At 49.9% G+C, this 12,283-nt stretch overlaps 1 protein-coding gene across 3 annotated transcripts in view; it reads right to left on the bottom strand.

The window, feature by feature from the left end:
- The window catches only part of Plxdc1 (plexin domain containing 1), a 69,476-nt gene that overhangs the window by 32,234 nt on the left and 24,959 nt on the right, over positions 1-12,283 (bottom strand). For all 3 annotated transcript variants that reach the window (XM_028889467.2, XM_028889468.2, XM_037200663.1), the window contains exons 3-7: positions 3,330-3,473; positions 2,987-3,056; positions 2,367-2,489; positions 1,771-1,889; positions 482-581 (exon numbers count right to left, since the gene is read on the bottom strand). In XM_028889467.2, the coding sequence (XP_028745300.1) occupies positions 482-581; positions 1,771-1,889; positions 2,367-2,489; positions 2,987-3,056; positions 3,330-3,473 (556 nt within the window). The remainder of the gene's footprint in view (positions 1-481; positions 582-1,770; positions 1,890-2,366; positions 2,490-2,986; positions 3,057-3,329; positions 3,474-12,283) is intronic.

Genomic DNA, 12,283 nt, shown 5'->3' with positions numbered 1-12,283 from the left:
AAAAACTTTTCAGGGACCAAGACCGAACACCAGCATTCACCTCTCTCTGCTTCCTGACTATGGACTCCATGTGACCAGCAACTCACACTCACACTCCTCACCTTCCTCACCACATTCCTTAAATTGTCTTGGTTGGCGTTTAGGTGGAAGCCCCATCTCAGCCCCCCCCCCCTCTCCAGACCCTGCCCCTGAGAAAGCCTGCCGAGCGGTGGCCGAGACTCCTCCCCCTGAGATGAGATCACGCCTACAGGGTACTTAAGACCTGGCCTAGAGACTTGCTGGGTGGTTTCTCCTCTTCCCCTGGGGCCACCCAGGAATGCTTTGCTCAGATTAAACCTGGACTTATTAATTTGGCCTGATCTGACTTATTGCATCAGCAGGGTTACCCACTACTGAGGGATATTTTATTCATCAGCTGGGTATTTTGTCATAGGAAAGGGAAAAGTTGCTAACACAGAGGTAACTGTATGGGGGGACTCACCGGGCACCTCTGGGGATGAATTGAGAATCATGAAGGCATCTGACAGGCCTGCCTTGACAGGGTGCTGGGCAGAGCTGATTTCCAGGACAGCCATAGGGATCTGCATGGGGAGAAGAGGCACCAGCCATCCACCCGGAACCCTCTGTGGCCACCAAGTCCCCACTCAGAGCTCCACAGCCAGCTCTCTGCTCAGTGCTTGAGGACATGAACCCTGGAACCGAATCCTAGGACTCCTGCACTTCCTCTTCCATGGACCCTCTGGCTCCACCCAGGCCGGAAGTCGCCCTCGGCCTCTCCCTGTCTTTTCTCTCCACGTTCCCTCTTCTCAGCCATCTCCGAATACTGTGGGTTAACCCAGTGGCTCTTATATCTGTCTGATTCTCTCATCTCCCTTCTCCAAGCTACATCACGCCCCTAGACCATATCCCAGCATTCCCTTAAATCTTCAACAATCTGTCCTCCACTGTGGAGCCACAGTAGCCTTTTCCAAAGGTGCATCTGGTTGTTCCACGTGCCATCCTGCCCCCCAACTCTCTGCTCCAGAAAAGCCACCTTCATCTAGTGCTTTGTATAAACCATGCTCTGTCCTGCCACAGACCTCGGCATTCCGTTCTCTCCTCCATGTGGTTGTGTGGTTGGAAAGAAAATGGCCCCCAAAGGGAGTGGCACTGTTAGGAGGTGTGACCTTACTGGAGGAAGCGTGTCACTGTGGAGGCGGGCTTTGAGGTCTCATATGCTCAAGCCATGCCCAGTGAGACAGACCACTTCCTGCTGCCTGTGAGTCAAGAATAGAACTCTCAGCTCCTTCTCCAGCACCATGTCTGCCTGCATGTTGCCTTGCTTCCCGCCATGACGATAACGGACTGGACCTCTGAACTGTAACTGAGCCACTTCAATGAAATGTTTTCCTTTATAAGAGTGGCCGTGGTCATGGTGTCTCTTCACAGCGATAGAAACCCTAAGTAAGATGGCGCTTCCTTCTTTTCTTTCCTTCCTTCACTCCTGTTCATCCTGCAGTTTTCAACCCTTTTCCTCGGGGAAGCTTCCCCTGGCCTCTGACAACGTGAAGATCCCCACAGCCGGCTTTCAGCACCAGAAGCCTTTATGTAGGGGCACTAACCAGACTGGCACTTCCATATTGGTCTCTGTAACCATCTCTCTCGATCTGCGTAAGCACCAAGTCGACAGACAAGCCCAGAGCTGGCGTGGCACCGAGTCCAGTGCCCAGCACACTGCAGATGATCCATAAAGATTTGCAGGATAAATGGGAGGCTCTGGAGCTCACTCACCTCTTTGTAGCCGAAGACAATGCGGCCATCTTGGTGAAGGGCTGCCTGGAAGGTGAAGCTGCCCCTGTCCTCTCGGCCTTGGAGGTAAACATGGTCCCACTGAACCACAAAGACTGTCCCTGAGGAGAACAGAGACCTGGCTGAACAGGGAGCCAGTGCAGGGGGACCCAGCAGATGTGGTGGTCAGAGATGGGGGGGGGGGCATTTGTGAGTTTGAGAAGCAGGAACTGGACAACCCACACCACTAGTCCGGCTTCCGAGCTACAGAGGCCCCCTAAGATCCTGTTCCTGCCCCAGCTGTACTGTGTGCGTACCCCTGCTTCCTTGCCTATCCTGACCCCTGGAGACAAACGGGAAAATGGAAATGTCTGTCTCCTGGGGGCGGGGCCTGACGAGAGAGTGAGAAGTAGTGGAGGTTCCCGAGAAAGCGTCCCTCTCTTCATCTGGCTCAGCAGTCCCCTTCTCACAGTGAGAAAACGGCCTGGGGTGGGATGGAAAGGCGGCTGTCTGCCTGTGTGACTGTGGGCCCAGGGCTCCCGGGAAGGGGTTAGACCAGGACCCCCCAGTGCAAGGTGAACTCTGAGATCGGACCTCACCATTGTCAAAGTAAGCAACTGTGGAGTTGTCGGAGTAGCCGGGGTTGAAGTTGGCCATCAGGGGCGCCACATACTGAGTAGCTGTGAGCATCCGGTGGAGCACGTCACCCATGAAGATAAAGCCTGTGGGAGAGAGGTTTGGGACATCACTAGAAATGGCTCAAGGGGCTGCCTCTAGGGCTGCCCCTTCCCACTGGCAGGGGCTAGACATGAGCCTCGCAGCCTTATCCCCTCCCCACCCGGCGGGCTCTGGACTTGGTAAGATAGAAAAATGGCCCAGACTAGAGAATGGTTGTCCTTTGTCTCTGGGTAGGAGAAGGAAGAGGAAGTGAGGCCCATCTTCCCCATTTTCAGGGGAAATAGGAAACAGAATGACAGTGACAGAAATCAAAGAGACTCCTCATATCCACAGGGACCCTGGTCCTTGCTTCCTCAGGCTCAGACTCAGAAGTGGAGACCCCAGAGCTATGCATACTCTGACTGTGTTGGTCCAGCGGGATGGATGCATGCATGCGCGTGCGACTATGCGTGCTCTCTCTCCAGTGAGTCCCTCAAGAGCCTCCCTGAGTCAGGCTGAGACCTCCAAGCGCCCTCCCCTCAACCTCACTGTTTTTCCTTACCTCCAGTTGCTATGGTGATCTGCCGCAGAGGATGCCCGTAGAAAGGGAAATCAAAGGACAAGACCACTCTCTGCAGGGACAGGAGAGAGTCCCCATGGGTAGAGCTGCCAGCCCAATACTGGTCACCCTCCCTGCTCCAGATTTGTCTGAACAACATGGGCATAAGCACATCCAGGGTAGGCCCCTTAGGACTACAGCTGAGTAGGCGCACTGAGCATTCTCTGACTGTACCTACCCCAGATCACAAACCTCAGGCCATAACTATGTCCACGTCCAGGCAGTCGATGCTGGCCTAGCCCCCAGCCTCCCAGCCCAGGCTGTCCTGCTAGGCCTAGGCACTCACCGAAGCCTGCCGGTGAGAGCTTGAGAGGATCCTGTGGACCTTCACATGGCTCCGGTTGGCCACGGCTATGTCCACCCACAGATCCCGGCTGCGACGCTCACCAGGACCATAGACACGGGACACATAGTAGTTGTGGTTGTCTTCCTGTGGGGACAGAGATAGAGCCCATGGGAGGTGTGATGAGCCAGGTAAGCCGGGCACCACTCTCTGCCCCTCCCTACCCAGACTTCCCCCAGATCCTCCTGGCCCAGAGCACTGAACCCACTGCTTTAGGCCTGGGAGCTTCTGGAACAACCCTGGAGAGCAGGGTCCTGCACCATTCCTCACAGGTTTGGCCCTAGCCAAATCCACAGTAGCTCCATTTGGGCTCAGCTCTGTCCTGCCCAGACAAGCCAGAGGCTTATCCTGTAACCCTGGATGTTTCAGATGACAAAGGCCAAGTTCAACATTGGAGACATGATGGAGAAAAACCGCAGATAAAGCCTTTGTCTAAAAGGAGGGTGCTGAGACCACAGGGGACGCAGACTTGCTGACCTGCCCTAGGAAAAAAGAGAAAAACATCTACAACAGCTAGGTCTTGGGCGACGAAGGGAGGAGGCGGTTGCTGGTCTGTTGGAGGAGACAGGCACTGGAAAGCTCAGTCGTGGGCATGAGCAGAGCAGAGGGCAGCAGCTGTGACTGCGGTCAGCAGATGGAGTGAAGGAAGAGAGAAGCGAGGAGCTCCTCAAGGGATAATTTTGCATCTCCCTATGTGGCTGATGGGGATACCACAGCCGGCTGGGTTCATTCCACAGTCTCCCTTGGAGGAGCATCTGGGGCCAGGGCTTATGCGGGGGCAGGGAAGTGGCTGGCAGAAAGAATGGGAGAGCCAGCAGGCGGGGCTGTGTCTCAGCACTTCCTGGAGCTGGCCCAAGAGCACCTCGGAAGGCTGGTGGGAGGTCAGAGGCTCCGGAGGCTGCCTCGGGCACAGTGATGTCCTGGGCATCATGGATCGTTAATCAGGCTGCAGACACAGCAGAGCAAACCGTGTTCTTCCTGTCAGAGCTGCCAACTGCCCAGCCAGCCCTTGGCCTGAGCCCAGGAGGAGCAGGGAGCTGGGGCCCTGATCACTGCATGCCTACAGACCAGCAGACTGTGATTCTGACGAGCGAGCGGCACTCTCTGAGCACATGTTTGGAGACCTAGGGTTGTGGTGGGCTTGGAGAGAGAAGTAAAGGATCATGGGAAGTTCTGCCGGGACCACCTGCTATTGCAGGTCTGCTGCTGGGTGCTCTCTGTTCCCGCCTCAAACAAAACAGTTCAAGAAAGGCCAGCTTTGGGCCGGAGTGACGGCTCCCTCTTAACTCAAGAGTGCTTGCCGCTCCTGCAGAGGACCGGAGTTCAATTCCCAGCACCCACATTGCAGGGCTCACAATTGCCTAGAACTCCAGCTCCAGGGGATCTGATCTGTGAAAAAAGGAAACCAAGTTTAGATGCTATTCAGCCCATCATTTTGTTGTCGTTTTTTTTTAACACAGGGTCTCATGTAGCTCAAGTTGGCCTAGAATTTGCTTTGTAGCCAAGGATGGCCTTGAACTCCCAATATTCACTCCTGATTCCACCTCCCTAGTGCTTGAGATTTCAGGGACTGACACCATGCTGGCTTAAATGACAGTTTCAGCTTCAACTTGAGCCCTTGACATGCGGGAAGAAGTGAGTCGACCTCTGTAGCTGTGTGTAGATGTAACCAACCGTCTTATTAAATAAGAAACACAGAAACAATGTAAAAGAGAAAGCCAAGAGGTCAGAGCTCAGAGCTAAATCTCACCCTTCCTTCTGTTGTCCCAGCTTCGCGAAAAGAGACCTACTTCCTGTCGGCTTGTTTTTTTTATAGTATGTTGTTCTGCCTTCTCATTGGTTGTAAACCCAAACACATGACTGCCTCGTCACTGTCTGAATGTACAGCCCCCTAGATCTTAAAGGCATATGTCTCCAATGCTGGCTGTATCTCTGAACACACAGAGATCTTATGGGATTAAAGGCGTGTGCCACCATCGCCACACTCTTGCTATGGCTCTAATAGCTCTGACCCTGAACACACAGATATCTATGGGATTAAAGGCGTGTGCCACCACCGCCACACTCTTGCTATGGCTCTAATAGCTGACCCTGAACACACAGATATCTATGGGATTAAAGGCGTGTGCCACCACCGCCACACTCTTGCTATGGCTCTAATAGCTCTGACCCCCAGACAACTTTATTTATTAACATACAATCAAAATAATAATTCTGTACAATTAGATTACCACCACAGCTGTGGACCAAGTTCTCCCTCACCTGCTCATCAGTGCTCAAGAAGTGTGTAAGAGTCAGGTATGGTAGAGCATACATGTAATACCAGGAATGTGGGAGGCTGAGGCAGGAGTTCAAGGCCAGCCAGAGGTTCATAGGGCCAGGGTCAGCTTAGGTAACCTTGAGACTCTGCCTCAAAATACAAAATAAACACAAACAAAACCCAGCTGGGGACACAGCTCAGTGGTAGACCATATGCAAGGCTCAGGGTTTGGTCCCCAGGAGAGCAACAAAGGAGACATCAACAAACCATGTTTGGGGCACAGTGTGCCCTCTTATGACTAAGAGACTAGTGAGGGACCAGGGCCCGCAGTGGGTTGAAAGTTTGGGAATAAGTCTGCCTCCTTAAAGATTGAAGTCCTGGCTGACAGTGAAGGGGAAGGCATGAGAGGCAAGCTCCAGTGTCTGGTCCTTGGGCACGCTGCAGAGGGTTTAACCCAGCCTTCCTAGTACCTAAGAAGTTGCCCTCCCTGGAGAGCAGCCTCTGCAGGTAAGTGGAGTCAAGGGAACAGAAGGTCACCCTGGATCAGGTAGGCGTTGATCCAATGGCTGCTGTCTTTATCACTGGGAGAGAGCCAGGCAGAGGAAATGAGGGGCACAGGAAGTCACGTGACCACAGAGGCTTCGCCTGGACTGATGTTCTCAGGCCAAGGAGGGCCAGGGACTGCCAGGAGTCACCAGGAGCTAAGAAGCTGCAAGGACAGGCCCTTCCCAGGGCCTCCAGAGGGAACGTGGCTTCAGTCTCTAGGCATGAGGGAGAATAAATGGAATAATACTTTGTTGTGGCCGAAAACAAATTCAGGTGCCCACAGCTGAGTGCCGCTCGGGCCCAGTGGGGACAACCTGGAGCTGTTTACCTCTCTCCCTGTCACCCCCCTGCTTAGGACACCATGGCGTCCAGCTAAAGAGAATGAATATCAGATCTCTTACCACAGGGCACAAGGCGCTGTGGGGCAGAATCTGCCTGGCCAACATCCACTCCCGACTCCTCTTTCCTAAGAGAACGTCGCAGGAAGTAACACATCCCACCTCCACCAACAAAACAGAAAACAAACACCTGGCGGTTGAGGTTCTGACGAACTCTTCTGAAAGAAATCCAATAGCTTGTCCCCGTTAGTTTTTTTCCCCTTTTCCTTGTCCTATTGGACGTGCAGCCATGATGGCTGGATCGCCGGCAACCACATTGTAAACTTAAGGGCAAGCACCACATCATAAGGATGGAGAAGAACAGAGTTGGATGGGGCCCAGGTCTTTGATGACATGTTGGAAGGATGCCCCTTAAGTCTCTGATGCCTGTCACCTAAACAAACCCTTCCAGATGGCGGTGGTCTGAGCACCGCTCCCCCCGCCCCTCCCCAACCCCTGTACTTTGCTTTCTCTCCCTGTTTACTGGGTTTCCGTCTATTGGGTTTCTCTCTGTTCTGGAAGTCATCAAGTCTGCCTCGGGGCCTTGGTGACTCCCGTCCCTTGATCCTTTCAAAAGATGGCTTCTCATCCAGGCCTGTTACACATGCCTGGAATCCCAGAACTAAGGTAATCATCAACTACAAGTGAGGTCGAGGCTAGCATGGGCTACATGAGGCCCTGTCTGGGGTGAAGGCAGAGTACTTGACCCCTCAGTGAGGGGTCACTCCCTAAGAAGCCATTCCACATCCTGAGTCTCTCCCTCAGAGCTGTCTTACCTGGCTTCTTCAAGTTTTCTTTCATTAAGGTTTGCTTACTTCATGTGTGTGAGTGTTTTACCTGCATGTATGTGTTTTGTCTGCATGTATGTCTATGTACCATGAATGTGCCTGGTGCCTGAAGAGGCCAGAAAAGGACATCAGATCTCCAGCGACTAGAATTACAGATTATTGTGAGCTGCCATGTAGGTGCTGAGAGTTGAACCTGGGTCCTCCAGAAGAGCAGCTGGTGCTCTTAACCGCTGAGCCAGCTCTCCAGCCCCCCTTACCTGACTTTTATACCCATTAGACACAGGTTCCCCGAGGGCAGGGTCTGCACTCCCCTCCAGAGATCTGTCCCAGAGCAGGGCTTACTGAGCAGAGTCCAGACACGGGACACAGTTCAAGGCCTGCATAAATGCCGTCTGTCTTACAGCTTCTGTCATTGGATCTGGACACAGATCGTGTTACCAAGCAGGTATGACAGCAGGAAAAAACAGGGGTCTTAGGGCCTTGAGCCCCACCCCCTCCTGGGAACCTGAGCACCCAGGCTGAAGATGGCACTGTGGCCTTAGTCAGCCTGCTTCCTGGGACTCACAAGGTAAGAGCATCCCTAAACCTGGGAGAGAAGCTGTGACACTCTGACAAACAGATGCCAACATGTCTCTTGTTTCCTCCTGTAGAGGGGACTCTGGGAACAACGTGTCTGGCTGGTCCTTGCTCTGAGTCCTATACATCATGTGACAACCCATGGCACAGTCGACAGGCCCTGTTGGTGCTGGTCAGCTAAGGAGCCAGGTGATGGCCCAACTCCCAACTGCAGCATTTGAGGGAGGTGCATGGGCCCATCAACATCTCTGAGGTGACAAAGATTGCATTTGTTCGGATTCAAGGGCAGTTTGCATTTAAGGAGCTGTCACCTGTAAGTCTGTCCTGTCCCGTCTAGTTGCTAATAACACAACAGGCTGGGTAAGTGTAGCTCAGGGTCTGCTCCCTCTTGGAGGGGCAGCACCCAATGATGGCTTTCTTGCTGGCAGATCCTGAAGCAATGCAGACCACCAGAACATAGACACAAAGGGAACACGTCCATGTGCTTCACATGCACCCACACTCCAAGTCACAATGCACACACACACAGCACACGTGTGCATGCACATATAGGCATGGACGTACATGTACCTGTATGGAAACAAACACATGCACAAAGACACATGTACACATACTTACACATGCAAATTTTCACACATTCAACACATGAACATACACAGGTGTGTGGGCACATACAAAAACACTTGTGTTGGGATAATCTTTTTGTACACTGTGAAGATATGTCTCTGTCTTACCTCACCTGTCTAAGGCACCTTCTGATTGGTCTAATAAAGAGCTGAATGGCCAATAGCTAGGCAGGAGAGGATAGGTGGGATTTCCAGGGGGAGATAGGAACTCTGGGAAAGAATCTGAGGCAGGGGATTCACCAGCCAGATGTGGAGGAAGCCAGACGTACGGTACTAAGGAAAGGTAATGAGCCACATGTCAGAACACAGGTTAATAAAAGCAGGTTAATTTAAGTTGCAAGAGCTAGTTGGGAACAAGCCCAAGCTAAGGCCAAGCTTTCATAATTAATAGAAAGTCCCCATGTCATTATTCAGCAGCTGGTGGTTCAAAGAAAGACCCGCTACACACATGTGCACATGAATGATAACACATATGCATGCATACATGTACACATCCACATGCAAAAAAGGCACAGGTGTACACACAGGTACACAGAATTGAACACACATCACATACATACATATTCATGCATAGGTGTGCACAAGAATGTGTATATACACACACTAGTGCACATTATACAAGTTCATGCACACAAAGACACATGTTCATAGATGCCCACATGTACAGATAAATGCACACAGATACATAACCATATACATAAGTGTAAGCCTGTGTATGCAGATGCACAGGCTCACACATTTAAACAAGTGTTTGCACACACATGTAAAAACATACTGACACATGCACGTGTGCACACACATGCATGTATACTCATGTACTTATATGCATAAGTGTGCATGGAAAGAGAGACAGGGTCTCTCCATGCAGCTCAGGCAGACCTCGAACTCTGATCTTATGCCTCAGCCTCCTAAGTGCTGGAATTACCAGTATAGGCCACCATACTGGGTTTTTCCCTCTTATAAAGCCTGCATGGTCACTGGGCAGTGGTAGTGCATGCCTGTGGGAGACCTGCTCCCACTTTTTCTCCAGGGTACTATTGAGGAGGGAGAAGTGAGAAATATTTAGACAGAAGGATAGAGGGGAGAGAGACAGACCCTTCCAAACACCTGGCAACCACACATGTGGTCAAGCAATCCTCTAATGCAGCCCTGTTGGGTAAAGCAAGCTCAGATCTCACTAGGATGTGAGCCTTTGTGGGCCTCCACAACTCCCCCTTCTTGATATAAAAAAGGCTCCCCAGCCCCCTCAGATAGACTGTGCCTGTCTTAGGTTGTCCTCCTTGATTGATCTTCCTTACCAGTCAGTAGTGTAGATACACAACTTTCCATCAAGCATACTTAGGTTGGGAGCTATGAAAAAGAAAGTTGCCAGTCTTTGACCATCGGCCTCTGGCAGGAGGAGGTACTGAGCTTAACTCAGCTCTGGCCCAGGCCCCTACTGAGTTTGCAAACATCCACAGTGATCTCCATAGCTGCCACACCTCCCAGTAAAGGAGTAGAGGATAATAAACATGGAATATCCTCTTTGGAATGGATCTAAAGTGATTAGAGCAGTCTCAGCTGCACCAAGCCCTTTTCCTGGATCAAAACTCTCTCCTAACAGATGTTCAATAAAACTTTCAAGAGACTATTTTGATTCCCAGGAGAAAACAGTCATTTCAAATCATTTCAAAGTATCCGCTCAAATAAACAAAACCCATGCTAATTATAAAGACACTTTTACAAACTAACTGGATTATGGAAGACTTATCCCTTTATGGGAAGCCTACCCCTTTCTAAACAGAAACAGAAGGAGTGGAAACCTCTACAAAGCAGACAGAAAAACTCCCCTAATTATGACATCTTCACTTAAGTTTTCCAGGGGCCACTGAGATCATAAAAGTATTCAAATATATCTGAAGGTAAAAGAGTAATAAAAACTTCAAGATGCTTCTGATGTGAATGATTTGGTTTATCCTTTACAAATTAATAGTATCTAATTTGTGCGGATGAGACAGATATCAATGGAGTAATAAAAACAATTTTAGCATGAACTTACATTCAACATTTACACTTTTTACACACATATTCAAAAGGAAACACTATAGGACTATTTTATAAACTTTAACAGACATCTAGAAAGAATCTCTTAACAGAACTAACAAATTCAAAAGCAAACTATTAGCAAACAACTAGAAGAGTTTCTTAACTGAACTATTAACAAGACAGAAAGTACGCAAATCATTTCTAAAGTTTGGGGTTTATAGTCAGCTTTGATATCATTCTGAAAGTTTTCTTGAGAGTTTGAAGTCAGAGTTTAATTCATCTAAGCTTGACTGAGGATAAAACTCCCTCTTCTTAATTTCTTGAAGCTGCCTTTTAAGATTACCATGAGCTTGCCGGGTGGTGGCACATGCCTTTAATCCTGGCATTCGGGAGGCAGAGCCAGGCAGATCTTTGTGAGTTCAAGGCCAGCCTGGGCTACCAAGTGAGTTCCAGGAAAGGCGCAAAGCTACACAGAAAAACCCTGTCTCGAAAAACCAAAAAAAAAAAAAAAAAAAAAAGATTGGCATGAGCTTTTTTAATAATGTCAATATTTTCCTCTTGCATTTTTTTTTTGCAAATTGGGTCATTGACAGAAAGTGAAAGCATTTGGAATAAAAGCTTTTTCAGGAAGGTCTTTCCCCAGGAGTTTGCGTTCATAGTCCCACAGTTGGAAATCAAAGACATAGTTCCTCTGTCTTGTTACTTGTCTTATCCTAAATTTTTTCTTATACTATATTCCTATCCCAATATTCCAATATTCTACCTTACTCTAAATTTTTCTTTAATTTTATGGATAGAAATTAAGAGAGAGAAAAAGAAAGAAACCTAGATGGAGAGAGATATATGCTGCAGCTTTACTTTTCAACTTCAGCATTCCTCCACCTAACTTTCACTCCCGAAAATAGAATACTCCTGCCTTAATTTTTCAACATAACTGCACATGCCCAAACTTCCCTCGGGACCCTCTCTCCCCTTTTGCCCCAAGTCCCTGGTCCCTGTTTGTGGCTCCATCTTTAGGAGACCTACTCCCATTTTACCCCAGGGTACTCTTGAGGAGAGAGAAGTGAGAAATATTTAGATAGAAGGATAGAGGGCAGAGAGACAGTTAGAAACAAAGGATTGCTCGGGAGGACCTGGATCCTTATTCACCGGCCCCTTCTGTCTCTTCTAAAGGGCTATTTATAGGGGTGCCAAGGGGTGAAGCAAAGACCTCCCCCTAGCTCAGCCAGGTGTAGACCCTTCCAGTCACCTAGTAACCATGCACATGGTCAAACAATCCTCTAATGCAGCCCTGCTGGGTAAAGCAAGGAAACTTTTGTGGGCCTCCACACACGCCTTTAATCCCAGTACTCAGGAGGCAGAGGCAGGTGGATCTCGGTAAGTTTGAGGCCAGCCTGGTCTACAAAGCAAGTTCCAGACAGCTAGAACTGTAACACAGAAAAACTCTGTCTCAAAAAAAAAAAAAGTCCATGAGGTCCTGTCTCCAGTTCCTCACTGACAGTCTTATCTAGTGCTCATCACCTCCCAAGGGCCCCATGTCTCCATGGTGGGTTAAGTTCTCACCCTCATCCCTGCCCCATGGGGACTGAATTTCAACTCTGGTACCTTCTGGGGACATGTGTACATGAGAATCTCAACTGAAGTGGCCCCTCGGGCTTCAGTTTTCTCCCAGAGCCAGCAGCTCTTGGAGAGAGCGGGG

The sequence above is a fragment of the Peromyscus leucopus genome, chromosome 8b, assembly GCF_004664715.2.
Source record: "Peromyscus leucopus breed LL Stock chromosome 8b, UCI_PerLeu_2.1, whole genome shotgun sequence".
In the NCBI taxonomy this organism is placed as follows: Eukaryota; Metazoa; Chordata; class Mammalia; order Rodentia; family Cricetidae; genus Peromyscus; species Peromyscus leucopus.
The sequence above is the reverse complement of the archived record's forward strand: the minus strand, read 5'-3'. Positions and strand labels throughout refer to the sequence as shown.